This window comes from Pan paniscus, chromosome 8 (genome assembly GCF_029289425.2).
Source record: "Pan paniscus chromosome 8, NHGRI_mPanPan1-v2.0_pri, whole genome shotgun sequence".
NCBI lineage: Eukaryota > Metazoa > Chordata > Mammalia > Primates > Hominidae > Pan > Pan paniscus.
The window spans coordinates 118,601,998-118,625,209 of record NC_073257.2 but is presented as its reverse complement, the minus strand read 5'-3'; the positions used below and the strand labels follow the sequence as shown (position 1 = coordinate 118,625,209).

The 23,212-nt window shown below is 40.8% G+C and overlaps 1 protein-coding gene across 5 annotated transcripts in view; it reads left to right on the top strand.

Moving 5' to 3' along the window:
* The window catches only part of SORCS1 (sortilin related VPS10 domain containing receptor 1), a 589,577-nt gene that overhangs the window by 418,839 nt on the left and 147,526 nt on the right, over positions 1-23,212 (top strand). For all 5 annotated transcript variants that reach the window (XM_055093367.2, XM_034931441.3, XM_003825559.5 and 2 more), the window contains exon 6: positions 13,406-13,470. In XM_055093367.2, coding sequence (XP_054949342.1) covers positions 13,406-13,470 — 65 coding nt within the window. The remainder of the gene's footprint in view (positions 1-13,405; positions 13,471-23,212) is intronic.

Below are 23,212 nucleotides of genomic sequence, written 5' to 3'. Positions count from 1 at the left end.
GAGAATCACTTCTACCTGGGAGGAGGAGGTTGCAGTGAGCCGAGATCGCGCCATTGCTCTGCACTCCAGCCTGGGTGGCAGAATGAGACTCCTTCTCAATAAAATAAAATAAAATAAATTATACAAATAATGATAATAATAAAGCAGTCAAACATATTTCCAGATGGATGGTGGTGTGGTGGGACTGGTGGCAGCCAGGCAGCAGGAGGGCATGGTGACCCCTGCAGAATAGTCAGCGAAGAAAGTCTCCTCTCTCTGGCTTCTCTTTCCTCCCTTTCTATCCTCATTCTCTCTCCAGTGCCTTCATTTGCCCTTCTCATTCTCCTATCCTCTCTTTCCCATGTTCTCTTTTACTCCCTCTCTTTCCCTTTCCCTCCTCCACTTCTCTCTTTTCTTTGTCACATTGAGATATTTTCAAAACCAACTTTAGGAATTCACATCCATAGTGGACTACTGATTTAAAAACAGACCCCAAAATGAGATAAATTAAGAGGTGTGTTTTTCTTTTTTTGTCATCACACTAGTTTCCTTGGCCAAGGAGTTAACATGAGTTCAAAAGCAAACTGGCACAGCCTTCAAATTATTTTTGCAAAATAGCTTCCCTGTCTTAGCCCAGTTTCAAATCCCTTCACACCTTATACTCAGAACTGCAGAAATTTTTCATCAACAAACAAAGTACAGGTAGTACATCCCTAATTTGAAAATCCCCAACCATAAATGCTCCAAAATCTGAAACTTTTTGAGTGACAACATGATGTCACAAGTGGGAAATTTCATACCATACTTTGTGCCATGGGTTCTGGTCGAAATGCAGTCACAACTTGGTTTTATGCACAGAACTACTAAACATATTGTATGAAATTGGCCAGGCGTGGTGACTCACACCTGTAATCCCAGCACTTTGGGAGGCCGAGGCAGGTGGATCACTTGAGGTCAAGAGTTTGAGACCAACCTGGCCAACATAGTGAAACCTCATTTCCACTAAAAATACAAAAATTAGCCGGGTGTGGTGGCATGCGCCACTTGGGAGGCTGAGGCATGAGAATCACTTGAACCCAGAAGACAGAGGCTGCAGTGAGCCGAGATTGTGCCACTGCACTCCAGCCTGGGCAACAGAGCTAGACTCCATCTCAAAAAAAAATTGTATAAAATTATCTTCTGGCTATATGTACAAGGTGTTATAAAACATAAATGGATTTTGTGTTTAGACTTGCGTTCCCTCCCTAAGATATCTCAGTATGTATATGTAGACATTCTAAAATCTGAAAAATAAAATCCAAAATCTGAAACCTTCTGGTCCCAAGTACTTCAGATAAGGGATACTCAACCTCTGCTAAGGAGAGCAGTTACCATTTCACACCCCAGGAATTGCCTCTCCAATGAAGATCAATCTAATTTCCTCCTATATCTAACCCAATTCTATTCTTACTCCCTTCCAAGCTTTACTGACTGGATCTCTTTTCCTTCTCAACTGAAGTATTTGGGGGCAATAGCCTCTTAGTGTATTTTTGCAGAAGTACCAATACCCAACCATAAAGCAAGAGAAGACTTTGTGTCATAATAATCTGACGAAGTATGGAAAAGCGACTACAAGGATAGCTAAACCAGCCTTACCTACAGGCCAGGCACTGAGCTGTCCGTGTAAAAACTGACACTGTGTTTTCTGAGAAGGGAGAGAATGTATTAGTCATTTTGCAAGTGACTGCAAAAAGGCCACCTTCAAACTTAGAAACCCTGCTATTTAAGGTCTAAGCTGAAGAAATTAATATCTAGTCTGTTTCCAATCTCTGGGACATGGGACCCCTCATATATGTCTAGGCTTATGTATGCCAATACACATAACGCTTGCAGGATGTTGAAATGTCAGGATTTTCCATTCTCTCTCTCTCTCACTCTCTCTCTCTATATATATAATAATTATTTTTTTTTTTGACACAAAGAGTCTCACTCTGTCACCCGGGCCGGATTGCAGTGACGCAATCTTGGCTCACTGCAAAATCTGCTTCCTGGGTTCAGGTGATTCTCCTGCCTCATCCTCCCAAGTAGCTGGGATTACAGGTGCATGCCACCACGCCAGCTAATTTTTATATTTTTAATAGAAACGGGGTTTCACCATGTTGGCTAGGCTGGTCTTCAACTCCTGGCTTCAAGCAATCCACCTGCCTTAGCCTCTCAAACTGCTAGAATTACAGATGTGAGTCATCACGTCTGGCTTCTCCTTATCTTTTTAGTGTGTAAGACACACACATTGCCTTCCTAGTTAACACTGTCTTGCCTCAGACACTAAGGGGTAATTTTTTTTTCTATGAAAAGAATTATTGACATGAGTTAAGGACCTGGGTTAGTAATTCCAACCTTGATACACTCTGAGTGGTATGACTTTGGACATGGTATTTGCTCTCTGGAAGCCTGGGCTTTCTTAATTGTAACAGGAGGTGTTTGAACTAGTTAATCTCTAACAGACTTTCTGTCCCTAAAGGATTCCTTGATTCATACTCTTGACAGTAGTAGTAGCTACACATATTTCGTCTTTTACCTTTCACAACAATCGTATTATTCGGTACTATTATCTCTACCCTTTCTTACAGGTGGTGTATAAAGCCCTAGAGAAATTAGAATGCCTAGGTTCCAGTCTGATTGTATCTTTTATTAGCTGTATGCCCTTAGGCAAGTAAATTGCTTTCAGAGATAACACTGTCTTTCTCTTATCTTGTCATTATTTTTCCTGAATTTGTGTCATGTATGAATTTTCTAGGCGCACAACATGTATTTTCACCCAAGTTGTTGACAATTGATGAGCAGGACACCAACAAGAGCACAGCCTTGCGGCCCTATATGACATCAATCTCACACTTAATAGATGGAAACCAGCCATTGATTGACACCAGGGAACAATGGGGTTTTTTTTCTGATGTAGCTAAATGCCTTGTATTTTATATATTTTTCCTCACACAGCTTTCAAGAAATGTTATGAGCATCACCTGACATGTTTATTTTTAATTTTTCTGTGTTCTATGTTGAATTGTAAGCTTCACAAGGTACAGGGATTTTTCTTTTTTATTCAATTTTAAACCCCTAATGTCTAGAACTACACCTAGCATTTGTAGTTACTCAGTAAACATATTCAAAAATTTATTCATTTATTCATTAAAAAATTAATTCAGAATCAACCATCTGCCATGCCTGGTGTTAAATATTAAGGATATCCCAGGAATCCTCAGTTTAGAGCAACAGTCTCCATGGTGACTTACCTGCACCCGCACCCTGGGGGGGTAATTGGTGATTCACTGAGGTGTGGGAAAAAGATACTTTCTGATTATTCTTTGCTCCGATTTTAGTTTCTATTTTGTGTATATTTTCTAAAGTTAGTATGTAAGTACTGTACTGCATTTCCACAACTTATATCTAATAAACCATCATGTTTTGGGGGTGCCTAATTTCCCCCCCTTGCTTGATGTGTTCAAACAAAACATGTAGAGATAGCTGTTCTGGAATTCTCTTATGGAATATCATCTCCATGGGGTCAGGTTATCTCCAGCAGCAAAATGCTCAGGTTTAAATTTTCTTTTTTTTTTTTTTTTTTGAGACGGAGTCTCACTCTGTCGCCCAGGCTGGAGCTCAATGGCGTGATCTCAGCTCATTGCAAGCCCTGCCTCTGGGTTGACGCCATTGTCCTGCCTCAGCCTCCCAAGTAGCTGGGACTACAGGCACCCACCACCACAGCCAGCTAATTTTTTGTGTTTTTTAGTAGAGACGGGGTTTCACCACATTAGCCAGGATTATCTTGATCTCCTAACCTCGTGATCTGTCCGACTCGGCCTCCCAAAGTGCTGGGATTACAGGCGCTCGCCACCACGCCCAGCTATTTTTTTTTTTTTTTTGTATTTTTAATAGAGACAGGGTTTCATCGTGTTAGCCAGATGGTCTCGATCTTCTGACCTCGTGATCCACCCTCCTCGGCCTCCCAAAGTACTGGGATTACAGGCATGAGCCACCACGCCCGGCCTGGTTTAAATTTTCAATTCCTTTTTTTTTTTTTTTTTTCTTTTTGAGACAGTCTCTCTCTCTGTGTCGCCCAGACTGGAGTGCAGTGGTGCAATCTTGGCTCACTGCAACCTCTGCCTCCTGGGTTCAAGTGATTCTCCTGCCTCAGCCTCTTGAGTAGGTGGGATTACAGGTATGTGCCACCATGCCAGGATAATTTTTGTATTTTTAGTGAGATGAGGTTTCACCATGTTGGCCAGGCTGGTCTCAAACTCCTGACCTAAAATGATCCACCTGCCTTGAACTCCCAAAGTGCTAGGATTACAGGCATGAGCCACCATGCCCAGCCAAGACAATGACAGTTTTCCCCAGGGGAAAAGTGGGCCAAACTCTGGACTTTCTTCTCTGAATTTCCATCTTCTCTCAGTTTTTGGCCTCATGATTCTTTTATTTCCTTGCTGGGTCTCTTATTACTTTTAATATTTACCCAACCTTTTTGGTCATCCATAGTGAGTCTATAGTTCAAATACCTAGTCCACTAACCTTGCCTTTTAAAACAATCCCTGGCTGGCCACAGCGGCTCACACCTGTCATCTCAGAACTTTGGGAGGCCAAAGTGGACAGATTGCTTGAGTCCAGGAGTTCAAGACCAGCCGGGGCAGTATAGTGAGACCCTGAGATTACAGACGTGAGCCACTGTGCCTGGCCTCTTTAAACATTTTTAATAGAGATGGGGGTCTGGCTTTGTTGCCCAGGCTGGTCTCAAACTCCTGGACTCAAGCAATCCTCCCATCTCAGCCTCCCAAAATACTGGGATTACAGCTGTGAGCCACTGTGCTGAGCAATTCCTTTAAACTTATATTTTTTCTACCCTCTAGTCTGAAGTTCTTTGTCCTTAACAGAAATGGATAAAGAGAGGTGAAGTGGAGAGGTTCTCTCTTCTCCCTGTCTTCTGTCACTGTGGCCCCTCCGGCCCCACGCAGGATCTCCAGCCTCCTTCCTCTCACACTGAATTTAACATCAACACAAGCACGCCCCTCCAGGAGGTCCTTAGCACTGCTTCTCTGACCAAAACTCTTCTAGGCTTTCACCTTCCTGGCCCTCTCACTAAGATGGTGTCAGACTTATAAGTATTCAAGATTTGAGAAAATCCCAGGTCTCCTCCCTACGGAAATGTCACTCATCCTTTTTTCTCTCCCTTTGTGGTTTGCCCACATTTACTACCCACTTAGACTTTATTTTCCAGATGGAGAATATTTTCTTTTTATTAATAGTACAGCTGTATTAATTATTAGACTGTTGCATATATACATCTTCCTTATAAAAATTCTTAAATTACTGATAAGGATAAGGATCCCTTTGACCATTACCCACAACCCCCAAACTCTACCAAAAGTGACTACAATTATGAATTTTTAATGTGTATCTCCAGTTTTTCTTCCCCATTTATGTATATTTTTTCTTTGCGTCCATCGATAGACAACGACTGAATAAATTGGATATTTTCATTTAATAGGTTGCAATAAAATAGAGATTTATCTCATTATTTTTTTGTTCTGGTATGGAACCATATCCAAGATATATTATTGAGTACATTTAACAAGTTGCTAAAAATACGCAGGGTATGATACCACTAAAGTTTAAAAAGATAAAAAGAAACCTTATTAAAAATATTTTAAGCTTTTCCTTTACCTTAATCTCATGCTCTTTTTCATCAGTTGAAATGCATTTCTCTGTATCTCATTGGCACTGTGATTTTTGTTTGGGGATCAGGAGCACTGATCTGAGCATGGTCCCTGGTATCTCTCTAGACCCCCCACATACTTTTATCCTTTTTTTGGGGGGGTGGGTAGGGGAGTGCAGTGGCATGATTTCGGCTCACTGCAACCTCCGCCTCCCGGGTTCAAGCAATTCGCCTGCCTCAGCCTCCTGAGTAGCTGGGATTACAGATGTGTGCCAACACACCTGGCTAATTTTTGTATTTTTAGTAGAGATGGGGTTTCATTATGTTGGCCAGGCTCGTCTCGAACTTCCAACCTCAAGTGATCCACCTGCCTCGGCCTCCCAAAGTGCGTGAGCCACCGTGCCTGCACCACCCTCCTCTTTAAAAAAAATATTTATTTAAGAAACAACAAAGACAAAGAGGGGGCATAAAAGTGGGGAAATAAGAAGGAAACAAAAAAATGCAAATACTGATGGAAAAAGCAAAGTCATTAAATTAGAAAAGGGAAAGTGGGGAAAGGAAGGGGAGAGCTGCTGCAGAAAGCTTCTTCTTGGCTGGTTTAGGTCTGGTCATTGTGACCAGACAGGTCACAGACCTAACAGACAGGTTGCTTGTTTCTAAACATGGTTGTTTAAACTTTTAGTCCTATTTACCAAGCCCTTTGCTAAATAAACATCTTCACCTCCTCACTGCCCTCCTGAGCTTTATGTATTTCTTCATTCCAGGTCAGACTTGCGTGCCTCACTTTGCTCCCCGACACCTACACATACACACACACTCACACGCACACTCACATGCACACACACACACACACACACTTTGCTGCAGACATCATAGAAATAAACACTTGGGCTTCTGGCTTGGGGAGTAAGGATGACAAAATGCAGCATGCGGAGGGCTTCAGGTTGCTGGCAATGCTGATTCTCAGTAGGCCATTGTGCATTGAGGAGATTAAGCATTGTTTTTATCTGTCTGTTTATCTATTGATCTATTTATTTGTTATTTTTAGTAGGTACCTTTGGTTCTGGAGAACCAATATGACTGACAGTGTTGGGGGCAAGAGGAATAAAAGCAGGAAGCAGACATGTTTCTTAGGCTAAAGGGAGAGGTTAAATGGCACCTTCGGCTGCTTTGTAGATTATCTGGCCCATTTGCCCGTGTTGGACAGCAGACGAGACCTCAGGCTAAGATGCTCTATTCAAAAACAAAAACTGTGGCCTTAACCAGGGTTATCTTGATGATGTTTGTCTGAGGGCCTAATTATAGTGGCAGGTGAAGGGGAAACCCTTGACTGTAGGAGAGGAAACCAAGGTATGTCACTGCCAATACCTGCCAGGCACTTTGGTAGCAGACAGGACCTGTTGCCCTCATGGACTTTGTTTATGAAGGGGGGCTGTGGGAACATGAAGAGGAAGGCAGGGGTCTCCAACCTTCCAGCCTCTGTTCCTCTGCAGGTCCCTCCTCGTTTCTTCCCATATGCCATTAACTGCAATTCTGAATCTGAATAAATAGGTGCTATCCCATCATGATATTTATTTTGTAGTACTTGCTCTGCGGTTATCTACATCAGGACATTTTGTGGCTCTGCAGCATTTATTGGGCACTATATTAAGCTGGTATAAACTCAGACAAAATGCCAGGCGAATGATAAACTCGTGACATTTCTGAGTTTCTCTGTAGAAAATGTCTACAAAGGCTGCATTTAGCTGATTGTATTTCAGAAGGCTGATGTTGCGCTGCTATGTCACTGGTATACCATTTCAGAGTGTGATTTATTTTTATTCATATTCTTGTCTTTAGTGATCTTTAGGTTTTATTTCAAAATAGCTCCTAAATGTGAAAACCTACTTAAGATACTGGAAGTATAGATGTAGGAGGCTGCAATGGGCTTTGTCTTGTTTTCATCAACAAAGCTCACCTAGATGACCTGTGCAACTTCACCTCATAGTCCCTCAATAGCGAGGACCACACATAGACCAGGACTGAAGTCTTTTCACCTGCTTATAAATGTATACGCTTACCTTTCTTTAGCACCATCTCATGGCTTTCAGGATCAAATACAAAACCTGAGCATTACACAAAAGGTGCTTTTTGATTGGGTCCCTGGTGTCTTTTCAGTTTTCTTTTGCTAATCTACTTTGGAAACACTGGATCCATCCTATTGACTTACAATAGATACATATATGGGTCATCCTTTCTTTGAGCTAGGGCCCCAGTACCTGCTATTTGTCTGTAAATGGAATGCTCTTCACTCCTTCTGTCCATTGATCCTATTGCTGCATATACTTGAAGATTTGATTCATTTACTCCAAAGGGTTCCTGGACCTTGCTTTTCCTCCAGGTTTCCATCTGCAGGTGAAAGGTCATTCCTCCTGTGTCTTCAAATAGCACCTTGAATGTTAGAACCCTTTCTTCATTGGGTTACTGCCTCTTCTGTAGTTCTAAAGCTCTTAAGTGCAGTAATTATGTAGCCCTCATTCTTATTTCATAGTAGGGGTTTGGAATGTTTCACTGACTAAATAAATGAATAAATATTTGAATTGTATTTATTCATATAATTGATCTCTGAGCCATTGACTCATTTTTTGTCTATTGACTTATGACAATAAATAATTTTGATAGATCATTTCTGTTAGCAAGGCATCCATGATATGTCAAGAATTTTTTTTTTTTTTTTTTTTTTGGAGATGGAGTCTCGCTCTTGTCGCCCAGCCTGGAGTGCACCGGCTTGATCTCGGCTCACTGCAACCTCCACCTCCCGGGTTCAAGCGATTTTCCTGCCTCAGCCTTCTGAGTAGCTGGGATTACAGGCGCCTGCCACCATGCCTGGCTAATTTTTGTACTTTTAGTAGAGATGGGGTTTTGCCATGTTGGCCAGTCTGGTCTCAAACTCCTGACCTCAGGTGATCCTCGGATTACAGGTGTGAGTCACCACGCCTGGCCAAGAGTTTTTCACCAGCATACATTTTAATTTCTTAGGTATTAATATTCCCCCACCCATTTCTGGAAATAAAAAGGGGGAAAAAGAGAAGAAATAAATTAACTGTATTTCCTGAGCCCTAGCTCTGTGCCAGGAGTCTTCTAGGTACTTAAAGATGTATATTATAGGAAAAATATAGAAAAAAATATGTTAACTTATTTTAAAGACTAAAAAAGTGATGGCACAGAGATGTTAACTAACTTAACAAAAGTTACATATACAGATAAATTAATACATGCTGATATGGCTGGTTTGTGTACTTCTCTTTTCTCAAAAACCATTCAGTTAATGCTTTTTGATAATCTATCTGTGGCGTGCAGGTGCCTGGCACAGAGGTACAGAAAGGTTTGAGTCTGTCTGTCAATAAAGGAGATTGACAAATGAGTCACCAATTGTAACATGGCCTAATTTTTTTCTGTGCAAAAGTATGTTCATCATTCTGAAAGTCTCAGAAAGGATAACCAACTTGGCTTAAGTGGCACCCCCACTGAGAAGCCTATTTTCAACTTCAGTCATCTGCAGCTGAGCCACAGCAATAAGAGTTATGAAGGCAGAAGAAGGATGAGAGGAGATCCCAGGCAGACACCAGGATGTACACAGAAAGACTCCCTTTCCCTTCCATAAAATTCACTTCAAGAAGGGAGTTCATTTTCCTGGTTCAACATAAAGGCAGTGTGAAGGTACACAAGATACATCTACCTATTGCCTTTTTTTAAATAATTAAAATATCCTAGACAAAATTTTTATCATATATTTACAGAGAGGTTCTGAGTCCCAGAAAGAATAACATGCTGTATTGGATGTTAGTAAATATTGACTGGTGCAAAAATGTTGTATATGTGTTTACTGAGAAAACTTGCTTCTCTGTACTTTGGCAAGCAGAGAGAGTTCAGTGATAAAAGACAGAACACTTGCCTTTGGGAGTCTGGTGTAGTAAGAGAGTCATTTATGCAGACATGTAGCAAATCATTATGAACTATGACAGTGATATGTGTCGGATAATCTAGAGGCATAAAACGAAGGTGCCCAATCCCTTATACTTAATAGCAGAAGTCAGATTTTCCAACGTCTTTGGATAGAGATGCTTGAATATCAGTCTCAAGATCTCATTCTGCAAGTAAGACCATGAAGAGTTCATTTTGTATTAAATTCTATGTTGATGCTGTTTTTCTTTGATGATTATAATGATGATGACAGTGATGTTTAATGATGAGGATGAGGATGAAACACATAGTAGGTCTTAAAACACACAGAATGCTACCTAACTCCGTAGCTCCAGCTAAAATTTAGGAGCATATATAGGCTAGAGTAATGATATCATTTGGGTCAACTGCAATGATATGCTTTTCTAGGGTATCTGGTCAATGACAGGACCGTTAAAATCAGCACTTATACAGACATTCAGCATTGATTGGCCTCAGCAATTAAGAACTCACTAGGCCATAAAGTAAAAGCAGCAATAATTCTTTATCATCTGTAACTGCTAGAGATACTCTTGGACCACAGGTCTAGGGGTGAGGCATCATCAAATAAAAATTATTGGAAACACTGTGGTTTGACTTTCATATGTAAAGCTTTGTTTTGTAGTTGTAATTGTTTTACTATAGATGAGAAAACATTTAGGCAGAATAAGGAGGTTTGTTAGCCACAGTAGATTTGGGGAGAACAGAGAACTCTGTTTTGCTCTTGCCTCTTTTTTTTTCTTTTTCTTTTCTTTTCTTTTCTTTTTTTTTTTTTTGAAATGGAGTATCACTTTGTCGCCCATGCTAGAGTACAGCAGTGTGATCTTGGCTCACTGCAACCTCCACCTCCCAGGTTCAAGGGATTTTCCTGACTCAGCCTCCCGATACAGGCACGCACCACCACACCCAGCTAATTTCTGTAGTTTTAGTAGATACGGGGTTTCACCATGTTAGCCAGGATGGTCTCAATCTCTTGACCTCATTATCCGCCTGCCTTAGCCTGCCAAAGTGCTGGGATTACAGGCGTGAGCCACTGCACTTGGCCTTGCCTGTTTTTTGTTTGTTGATAAGGCAGTGGGGGATGTCACGGGAAACAACAGCTTTGCCATTAAAGATAATACAAGATTTTAAAAAACTACTGCTATTATTTATTTGAGACTATACGCACATGGAAAGCTACACTGAATCCAGCGTAATTATTTTGCCTCCCGTTGACACTAGCCGTAAGCCAAGTAGATAGGCTTGCATGCTAGTTTTAACCTTGTGTTTCTGGGGTACTGCGTTTCTCCTGGGAATAAGTGGTGGTAGTCATTTCAAGGATGAAACTTAAGGCAAGGTGGACAGTTGAACAACATGTAACTGCCCATTTTGAAATAAAACAGTTAACTGCTGAGCTTTCTGGATTGAGGCTTGTCAAGCAGCTCATTTTCTTTTTTAATGCTCATGACTTGCAGTCTTGTCAGAAAAGGTCACCTGTGGATCCAGTTAATGCTTCAGTGTGAGGAGAGTCACCACCCAAAGCCTAGTAGTCGCTGCAGTACTTAACTGAAATTCTGATGAAAGGGTCACTTTCTGCCTGGATTCAAGCAGATTCCAGTGATTAAAATGTGCAAATGCATGTCCCATGTCTATATGAGGAAAATTATGAGACCCTTATTAGGAAATATCTGCTTCCTAGGGGAAGAACAAAGTAGGATTTAATGTTTCAAGCATAGGCTCTGAATTTCAGGCCATGTATCAATCAGAGAAAACTTATTGACAGCGATAACAGGGCTTTAAGGAGACTTCTTTTCTCCAGATGAAGAGTGATTAAGCCAGCTAGCCACTCAGCTTCTTTGAGTTGGAAAAATGAGTTTAAGTAAGTAGAGTTCTGGGAATAACCCTAGGACAATGATTAATGTACTTACTTCAGAAAACCCACAGACCTTTATAGCCCCTTCGCTTTCTTTCTCTTTACCTCCTTCCTCTTGTCCTCCCTGCCTTTCCTCCTAACCTCTTTCCTTTTCTTTAGTCTTTCCTTCATTCCTTCCTTCTTTCATTTCACATTTGACTGTCTGTTATATACCAGGAACTATATCTATGAATATAAAGTGTGTAAAGAGAAGACCCTCCAGTAGCTTTATTGGGTATCTCTGTGTGTGTCTTTTGTATTTGTGTGTTGTGTGTGTGTCTGTTGGGGGAAGAGGATGCCTTCATATTGGAAAAACACAAAAATAATTCTTTATAACAAACTCTGATAAGGATCTTACAGGATTTATAACAAACACTTGCTGATAGGAGGAAAAGGCTTTCCCTGTCGTAAATGAGACATATTTAACAGAGGAAGTGACTTTTCACTTGTGTCTTAAACTATGATTCAGGGGTTAGGTGAAGCTGGAGAAGAGCATCTCAACCTGAAGGCAGAAGCTTACAGAGACTCACAGAGGGGCGAGGAAATGAGTGTGGCACTTTCAGACAATGGCAACATCTTTCAGTGTGGCAGGAGATGAGGCAGCAAAAGTGAGACGGACCCAGTCTGTGCAGGGTCGTGGATACCGCACTAGGCTCTGGAGGGATAAGTACTTTTTTTTTTTTTTTTTTTTGAGACGGAGTCTCACTCCCTCACCCAGGCTGGAGTGCAGTGGTGCCATCTCGGCTCACTGCAAGCTCTACCTCCCGGGTTCATGCCTCTGGAGTAGCTGGGACTACAGGCACCCACCACCACGCCCGGCTAATTTTTTGTATTTTTAGTAGAGGTGGGCTTTCACCGTGTTAGCCAGGATGGTCTCGATCTCCTGACCTTGTGATCCGCCCGCCTCAGCCTCCCAAAGTGCTGGGATTACAGGCGTGAGCCACCGCGCACGGCCCGGGGATAAGTAGTTTTAACATCTGCATTTTCTAGCCTTGATTGAGTGGCTGGGCTGAGTGGCTGGGGGCAGGCAGAGGGACCAGTTTGGAGGCATTTCGCTGTTTTCTGTGTAGAAATGGAATAAATTAAAGTTCTGCAAAGCCTGATTTTTTCAAAAAGTGCAGATGTTCCCAAGTTTAATTAATCTCATTGTATAAAAATCCTAGAGATAAAGCGTGATTGCCCATATTATTTATGTTCCAGAATAATAATTTTCCATTTAATATAGCTTACTGCAGGATTACACAAAATAATATGTGTCTCCAAGGCATTTTAAATAGGCTTTTATTTTGCTTACACATATGGTTTCAGGCACGTATCAGAAAGTGAGGTGCATCTATTTCTCTTCACACGGGTTTGACAATACAGAGAATCGTCACTCAGCTGTAACTGCTGCTGTATTGGTTGAGTCACAGGGTTTGTTCATAGGGCAGTCGTAGGTGGTTTGGCAAATTTCAGTGAAAAAATTAATTAGATCAGTGTGCTATGGGAATCGCTGATCAAGTCACCCAGCTGAAGCAGCATGCCTGCCTAATAAGTTTTGAAAGTTTAATACACTGTCACTGGGGTTGTTGCAAGAGTACACACACAACATGCGTAGGACCTGTATGCAAGTCCCAGCTAATAACATGCAACATCCTTGCTAGAATGCAGCCTGACTTTCATCAAGTGTAGTTTTCATTATCATTTTTATTTTAAGTGGAAATTTTACTGTCAGGCTGTGTAAATAAATAGAGTAGATATATTCTAAGGATTGTGGGTTTAGATGCCTGTGGATATTAATAGTCTGGGGGCTCTGCCGAGTTCCTCTAAGGCACATGTGAAGTCATTAATATGGATGTTTCTTTTCATGTTTCTCCATTTTTTAGGTCTGTGATGGGGTCAAATAAAGAACCAGACCTTGTGCATCTTGAGGCCAGAACTGTGGATGGTCGTAAGTAAATCAACTTTGCCGCAATACTCATAGTAATATTAGTTCTATGACTCTGTCATGAACTAAGTCTGTGTAATAATCTCATAGTGAATGTGTGGTTTCTGAGGATTTGGGGTTGCAGGGGTGACCTGCTTCTTTTGACTCTAAGCTAGTAAAGTGCAGGTATCTTCTGTTCGGAAGAGCTAAGGATAGGTAGGCAGGCACAACGGCACAGTGGCAATAATCGTGTGATTTAGGCATGAAGACATTTCCTGTCTTCAGTAATACAAAATAGTCTTAATAATTTTTCATAAATATATTTTTTCACATATATTAATAAATATAAATATATAGGTTATCCAGAAATATGTATATTTTGATAGTGGTGATACCAGCACAGCCCTCTCATCCAATCTAAGTGTCTTTCCAGGTAAAGAGAATACTTCCAAACTCTTGATTCCTAAAGTGTTTCCTTGTTGTTGCTGCTGCTACTCTTTTGTGTTGAATTGTTTCTTCAGTCTCCTTATTTTGTCAGATACCATCCAGGCCATGCCTCACTGTCTTGTTTGGAGATTCACAAAACACTTGGAAAGAATTTAAAAAAAAAAGAGAGAGAGAGAATTTTTCTGTGTGTCCCCATGAGAGGCAGCAGGAGGAGAGTCAGTTGAGTGAATTGCTCACCTGTCAGTAGTTCTTATCAACTCCGGGTGGTTATGCTGCAGTGAAGGACAGGACTACACTTTGTAGCCTCATGACAATGTTGTAGGTTATTTTTCTCATTTCACATATGAAGAAGCAAAGGCATAGAAAGCTTAAGTAATAATATAGCTAAGCTAATATGGTAAATAAGTAGAGGACCGTGATGTCTATCTCACAGAGCCTATTCAGGTGAGAATTCAAGAAACCCATGCATATACAATACTTCACACAGTGCCTGACCTACTAACACCAGCAATGAATGTTTCCTTCCCCTTCTCTGGTACAGAGGATCCTCAGAAGGGCTAAGCATTTGCGGGGGTACCGCTAGGCCTAGGATAGAGCACTCCAGGTGAGAGGGGTAAAAGAAAATGAGAAAAGGGGGAAACTGTATATAGAAGAGGGTGAGGGGAGAAAAGACAGGGAGAAAGAAAGAGGTCTCAGATGTAGAGGAGAGGAAGAGAATGGACTATCCACAATTACCACAGAGCAATGAGGCTGTTGTAGGCTACCCAGCACTGGCCCAGAGAGTGACCATCTCATTTCCAAGACATTCCCAGTTTCTAAAATATCCCTCACAATTCAAAAGCACCCTAATCACTGCCGTTTGTGCCTACCAGTCCTTAGCTCTTCTGAACACAAAGGCAGAAGGTCCTGCACTTTACCAGCTTACAGCCAAACAAAGCAGGTCACCCCTATAACCCAAACTCCCCAGAAAACACACATTTTTCATTACTATGCATGTACCATGAGATTTCTCATCTCTAAAGGTTTGTTTCCCTTTTGGGGGAGTGAATATATTTTTTGACAGAGTCAGTGGGGGCACAGGTTAGGGATCAAGGCTGACCATCGTCCTCTGTAACCCAGGCAAAGCTGTCACATGTAACATGCCCAGCACTGTGCCTGACACAGAATGAGCTCAAAAGGTCAGAGCAGCTTTCCCACCTCCTTAGGGGGCTCACTCTTGTGGTGACTTCTCCATTTCCCTGGAGCAGATGGTGTTATCTTGGATTCCAAGGTCCAGTTCTTGCTACATAACAGAGATCAATATTTTCTTAATGCAAAAGTAAACACATCATTGTTTAAAAGTCTTGCTTACCAGAGATAGAGACCATCCTGGCCAACATGGTGAGACCCCATCTCTACTAAAAATACAAAAATTAGCTGAGTGTGGTGGTGCGTGCCTGTTGTCCCAGCTACTTGGGAGGTGGAGGCAGGATAATCACTTGAACCCGGGAGGTAGAGGTTGCAGTGAGCTGAGATCGCACCACTGCACTCCAGCCTGGCGACAGAGGCAGACTCCATCTCAAAAAAAAAAAAAAAAAAAAAAAGTCTTGCTTACTTCCCATTGCTTTGATGATAAAGAACTAAATTCTCATCTTGACCTATAGCTCCAGCATAACTTGTGTCTGCCCATTCCCTCAGCCTAATCTTAGTCTGCCCTCTCCTCACTCGTTGCCTGCAGGCCTTTAGGCGGGTTTTCAATTCTTGGAACATACAGGGGTATGTGTCTTGCCATAAAGCCTTGGTACATGCTGTTTTCTCTATCTGGAATACCCTTCTTTCTTGGCCATACCCTGACCAATCGAGCATAATTGATTACTGTGGATGGTTCAGACCTCAGGTTAATCACCTATTTCTTAGAAAAGCCTCTCGTAAACTCTCAATCTAAATGAGTTTCTTATTTTGATTGCTTTTATACAACTGTGTTTTTTTTCTTTATCATGTTCTTCTCTGTTTGAAATTATACTTTCTTTTTACATGTTTATTCGATCACAACCGTTTCTCGCCACCAGTCTGTAAGTTTTATGAGAGCAGGGACCATGTATATCATATTCAATATTGTATCTCCAGAGCCAGGAATGGTAGCACACATCTGTAGTCCCAGCTACTCAGAAAGCTGCGGCAGGGGGATCATTTGAGCCCAGGAGTTCAAGACTGTAGTGCACTATGAACACAACTGTGAATAGCAACTTTACTCCAGCCTGGGCAACATAGTGAGATCCCATGTCAAAACAAAAACATTATGTCTCCAGCACATGCCATGGCATCTACATGTAGAGAGATCTCACTAAGCATATGTTGAATGACCGCATACCCGGCTGACCAGTTGTCAGGGCTACCAGTGGCTATCTCACCTCACTTACCAGGTTGTCCGAAAATGCTAGAGCCTCACATCTTAAACCTTAGCATGTATGCTACCCACAAAGGGACCTTGTTAAGATCTGCATTGTGATTCAATAGGGGCCTGAGAGTCTGCATTTCTTTTTTCTTTTTTTTTTTGAGACAGAGTCTCGCTCTGTCGCCCAGGCTGGAGTGCAGAGGTGTGATCTCAGCTCACTGCAAGCTCCGCCTCCCAGGTTCACGCCATTCTCCTGCCTCAGCCTCCTCAGTAGCTGGGACTACAGGCACCCGCCACCACGCCCGGCTAATTTTTTGTATTTTTAGTAGAGACGGGGTTTCACCGTGTTAACCAGGGTGGTCTCGATCTCTTGGCCTCGTGATCCGCCCGTCTCGGCCTCCCAAAGTGCTGGGAATATAGGCGTGAGCCACCGCACCCGGCCGAGAGTCTGCATTTCTAACAAGCTCCTAGATGATATCCATGCTGCGGGTCTGTGAAACATGCTTTGAGTAGCAAAGTTCCACAACAGAAAATTAGTGAAAGAGCTTGAGGGTCTGTTTCCCATGATCGCACCCCTAGTTTAGGAAGCTCTGGATGGAATTGGTAGCATCCCGGGTTGCTTTCATTTTCAAGCTTTTGGGCATATGCTGCTGTTTTCTGGCTTGTGGCATCCGATGCACATGACGCTTTATCCTAAAAACAATGAGGCCATCACTCTCTGTGATCTGCACATTTTCTTACACCCAGCATTATTCCTGTGATCCCTGAAGGCATGGCGGTTGATAATGTCAAACTGTCATCTCAGGCTTAGCTTTCACAAAGCATAAAATGTTATCAGTTCTAATTTTATTTATTTTACTTTACTTTTTTTTTTTTTTTTTTTTTGCAAAGGCAGCATCTTCAGAAACTATCCAAGGGTGAAAATTCAATAAAAGGATTTAATTTGAAAAGTTAGCCCTGTCAAAACAAAACAGGAAAAAAAAAAAATCTACCAATTGTTTTAAAGGGTCTAAGCATAACACCTGACCTACCTGTCACAGTGTTAAAAAAAAAAAAAAAAAGAGAGAGAGAGAAAGAGATTGTCTCAATAACCAAGGCTTCAGTTAAAACAACAACAACAACAACAAAATAAACAGAGAGGAGGAGGTTGGAAGTAAGTAGCACAGAGAGGTCAGGGTAGCAAGGTGTCAGCAAATGTAGTGGGCAAAATTTGACAGTGTATTTATCAAAATCAGGTTACAGTCTCATCAGCTGCACTAAGAATTTCATATCTCTGTGTTATCTCTTTCTCATTTGCTTTTTTTTTTTTCCTGAGACAGAGTCTCACTCTGTCACCCAGTCTGGAGTGCAGTGGCGCCATCTCGGCTCACTGCAACCTCTGCCCCCTGGGTTCAAGCCATCCTCCTGCCTCAGCCTCCCAAGGAGCTGGGACTCCAGGCATGCACCATCACACCAGGCTAATTTTTGTATTTTTGGTAGAGATGGGGTTTTGCCGTGTTGGCTAGGCTGCTCTCGAACTCCTGACCTCAAGTGATCCGCCTGCCTCTGCCTCTCAAAGTGCTGGGATTACAAGCGTGAGCCACCATGGCTGACCTCTTATTTCCTAATTGAGATCCTCTGTTTTTCTCTCCATCCATTCATTACTGTTATTATTATTTATTTATTTATTTTTGTGTATGTGATGGAGTTTTGCTCTTGTTGCCCAGGCTGGAGTGTAATGGCGTGATCTCAGCTCACTGCAACCTCCGCCTGCTGGGTTCAAGTGATTCTCCTGCCTCAGCCTCCTGAGTAGCTGGGATTATAGGTGCCCGCTACCACACCCAGCTGGTTTTTTGCATTTTTAGCAGAGATGGGGTTTCACTATGTTGGCCGAGCTGGTCTGGAACTCCTGATCTCAGGTGATCCACCTGCCTCGGCCTTTCAAAGTGCTGTGATTACAGACATGAGCCACTGCGCCCGACCCCATTCATTATTGTTTATGTATATGGAACCCATGGTTTTTATTCTAGGTTGTACATCTTGTAGAGTATATGCCAAATATACTTTACAATAATATAATGTTTTTGTTTTGTTTTGTTTTGTTTGAGATGAAGTCTCTCTCTGTTGCCCAGCCCGGAGTGCAGTGGTGCACTCTTAGCTCACTGCAACCTCTGCCTCCTGGATTCAAGGGATTCTCCTGCCTCAGCCTCCCCAGTAGCTAGGATTACAGGCGCCTACCACCACACCTGGCTGATTTTTGTATTTTTAGTAGAGATGGGGTTTTGCCATGTTGGTCAGACTGATCTCAAACTCCTGACCTCAAGTGATCCACCCACGCTGGCCTCCTAAAGTGCTGAGGTTACAGGCATGAGCCACCACACCTGGCCATCATGTTTTTGACTTTGAACCAGAAATTATTTTCTGATTTTAGTGTGTTCACATATTTTGTAGTCAAGATACTGAGACATTTGACACAGGAAAAATCCCTCACTTGCCAGTTTGGCTCTTCCCCATGGAGTGTGTTGTGAATTCTTATCTGGGTTTGTTATTCAAAATTTAGTTTTGGTCTATTTCAGATGTCCCTCGATTACATGTTATACTTAATTTCTGTTTCCATTGAAGTTCCCATATTTGAGGGGAGGTGAGCTCTGGAAAGCTTTAGTTTTTTACATGAGAAAAAAGAATTATATCTTTATTTTTATTTTTTTATTTTTATTTTATTTTATTTTGTTTTTTTTTTTTTTGAGATGGAGTCTCACTCTGTCTCCTAGGCTGGAGTGCAATGGTGCAATCTCAGTTTACTGCAACCTCCACCTCCTGGGTTCAAGCAATTCTCTCGCCTCAGCCTCCTGAGTAGCTGGGATTACAGGTGCACACCACCACGCCCAGCTAATTTTGGTATTTTTAGTAGAGATGGGGTTTCACCATGTTGGTCAGGCTGGTCTTGAACCCCTGACCTTGAGATCCGCCCGCCTCGGCCTCCCAAAGTGCTGGGATTACAGGCTTGAGCCACCATGCCCGGCCTTATATCTTTATTTTTATAAACCTTATAACTTACAAGATTACTTTCAATTGTAAGGGTTGGAAATAAACTCGAGTAGTATTAGCAGTATAAGCGACTTTGTTGCAATAGAAATCACAGAAATTTTTATATCCTAATACAGTCATTACATCTGAAAATATTATTTATGCTCATTCTTTCCTCAAAATTGTAGTAGTTATCAGACCTGCCAGTAGATCTTGATATATAATATATTAATTTAAAGAGTACATACAAGGGTATTAAATATTTGTTTTTTAATCTTTTAATAACTTTATTTAAATTTAATTGAATTAGTTTTTTTTGGTCTATTCTGGGTAATTTATTTTATGCATTAAAAACATTCTGAAAAAATGGGTCCACAGGCTTTCTCAGATTGCTGATGGGGTCCATGGCACAGATTCTGAACATTTGCTCCCAAAGCAACAAGTGTCTGCATAGGAATGTGTGGTTATTTATATAAACTAGTACTTTATCTTAGATCCTCTAGAAAGCTTTTGTTCTGTGAGAGTCTATGGTTGGCACTGATGTTTCTTACCAACTATCCTCTAATATGTAGATATCTTGTAGTTTACATCTGTGACAAGGATGTTATTCTTTCTTGTATTACTTTCTGCCTTAGGAGGTGAGCTGAAAAGAGCAGGCTCAACTACAATCAATCACGGGAGGTATTATTGGAAATTTTTGAACATATTTATTGGATGTGGCATTTATTATTGGCCCCTGAGTTCAAAGAAGACAAATTGACAGGTCCTCATCCATGAAGCAGATCTTTTATTGTTTAAATATTCTGTGTGTGTGTGTGTGTGTGTGTGTGTGTGTGTGTGCATTGTAGGAGCCCAGTACATTAAAATACTAAAAAGGAAACCTACATTCTATTGATTTACCTAACATAGGTGCATTTGTGTATGTGTGTGTGTAATGCATATAGTTAAAGAGAAAACGTTGACCAAACTGTTGGATTGAAAGCTGTGTGAAAAGTTGTATCTTATTTAATCTCCGTTCTATGTCCAAAAGACAACTTAGAGCCCAAAACATTTATTTTTATTTTTATTTTATTTTACGTTTTTAGTAGAGATAAGGTCTCACCATGTTGCCCAGGCTAGTCTTAAACTCCTGGGCTCAAGCGATCCTCCTGGCTTGACCAAGTGCTGGGATAGGCATGAGCCACCACACCCAGATGAAACATTTAATATTTGTTGAATAAATATATTAATATGTCACTGTTTAGGTATATCTACTGAAAGAAGGATCTTTAACCACTGGGTCTGTGGAGTCCTGGAGTACTAACAGATGAATGCAAGAGACTTACTACCTCCCTGAAACTGGGTGCCACATTTTATGCATATTTGATTTTGGAGGAAAGTAACATAGCTTTTATCAGAATTTTTCACATGGCAATTACACATGGATATATAGTTGTATATTATGGTCATCTGTAAGAGAACCTGCAGTACCACCTTTGGCCATTATTGCTTCTCCCTTTTACTTCTGAAATAAAAGGCCCAACCCGCAACCTGAATGTTTCTGTACTGGTGGTGATCTGTGCCAGCAGGAACAGGGGACAGGGGACAATTACTGGTCCCAGTGTTTATTTGCATGAATAAGTAACCTCATAACAAGTTTCCCAAGGACTAATGTCATTCACTGGGGAAAAACAAACCTTGGCCCTTTAACCAACTGTGAAAATGACTGCCTGAGAACTCTGTGAAATGAACCTCAAACTAGCATTTTAACAAGCAGAAATAAAAGAAACTCACAACTTTATATAACTATGCATCCCACTAATTCTGGTCTTGGGTAAGAACTGGAAATCTCATTTTCTACTTCCTATCCACCAGCTTTCCAACCTAGTTTCCATATTGAACAGTAAGTGTGTCAAAATCTGGATAAGGTAAGCGCTGCTGAAATGCTTTGGGGAGGTAATAGAGACCTCAGTTCTCAAAGTCTTCAATATCTCAGCTACAGAGTGTGTTTACTATGAATACAGATTACTTTTATACCAACAAAAATAGCAATGATAACAATAAAAAGGTATATATATATATATATAAAACCTCTTATCCTTTTATTGTTTTATATATATATATATGCGTATTTATATATTTGCTATATTTCTCTAGAAATTGTTTAGGCTTATACAGATGAATATGTATATGTATAGACACGTATGCTTACACGCATGTTCTTGTTGAAAAATTGTTGTGGCAAATTTAGTGTTTGTGAATACAAATATAAGTTAAAAATATTTTCATATCAGCACATATAAATTTAGCAACTTCATGGTTAATTGATACATAGAACTCCATTATAAAGTCAACTATATTTAGTAATTACTAAATTGTAGAGACCTTTGTAGATATACAGACCTCTGGTTATTTCAAACAATGCGAATATATACACATACACACATATTATTTATTTGGTTAGTCCGCATTCAAGCTCGCGTAAGCAGCAAACACTACGGAAAGAGAATTTATGAAGGAAAATTCCTGGGTCAGAGAGTATATACATTTCAAATTTTTGTAGACATTGTCAGATTGCCTTCTGAAATATTTGCAACAATAAATAGTCTATCAGTATCATAATGCCTGTGTTTGCAAGCCCTCAGCAATCTTGGACATTATCGAAGACTTTTCAAATATAACCCATCTGACAGCAAATTTTAAAAAGGCATATCCTTATTGTTTTAATCTGTATTTATTTAATTAGGAGTGAGGTTGAGAATTTTTATTTGGTTTTCGTCACTACCTTTATTTCTTCTTCAGCGAACTTTAAAAAATCAAATCTTTTGAATAGAAAAGATGAAACCTTTGGCATTGATACACACATTTAAAAATATCAAATTGGTACCCCCACTTTGGCAAAAGTTCCAACACTAGCACAACAGTTGCCATTATTAGACCCCGCATTTCATAGTCTTCCTTTATCTTTTTTTTAGTCAATTTATTAATAACTTCCAAGGTAGACCTTGGAAGAGGTTAGACGTTTCCATTTCTGGTCAGCTTCAGATTCTAACAGATCCTTACCACTTCCTGACATGCTGAGAAAATGCACATTCTCACCTCTCTTCTATCCCCAAATAAAGCATCAAGGTTTAGCTAGTATAGCCAGAATCTAGTACTATGCTTTTTTTTTTTTCTAGCAGTGTTATTCTGACCCCATATTTCGTATTGCAAAAGGCTCTTGATTTCAATGACTAGTGATATCCACTTGGCCTCTCTGATTTAGTAGCCTGAAGACAGCCCTAACAACCACCCAGAAAAGCATGAAATAAGATAACACGGGCCTCCTAGCACAGCATTGAAAAGCCTGATAGTGACAGTACAACAACAGGCTCAGCTGGGCAGCTTTCAAATTGGGTTCTTTGTAGCCATTATATGCCACTTCCTCTGCTTCCCAGGTGCCCACCCACCTGCATGAAGGTCTGTGCCCTTATCTTCCATGCTGAGGCTGAGAGAACAAAGGTGCACAGAAAACTTTTCACTCACAGGCCTTAACTTTAGGACAAAGATCTAGGCTTTGGGTCCTTGGTATCCCTCGGAATACAATAGCAGCACTCCATATAACATGCCGATGTGGTAATCCCCAAGTGAAAAATTTCTAATGTTTCTGGATCCGGCTTAAAAAAAAAGTAGCATCGTACTTAAAAAAAAAGTAGCATCGGCATTTACTCACATATTTTCTTCCTTTGTCCTCTAAATTCTCAAGTGACAATGATGCTAGGATCATGCATTATATTCCTATTATTTATCTGGTGTGAGCACACTAGATACTTTTCAGCTGCCTTACTTATAACAATCCTTGGAGGTAGACACTATTCTTATTTTCCTCATTTTAATGATGGGGAAGTGGGGCTTACAAAGATTAAGTGTTTTTTCCATTGTTTCAGAGTTAGGATTTAAAGCCAGGTCTGTTTCACTCTG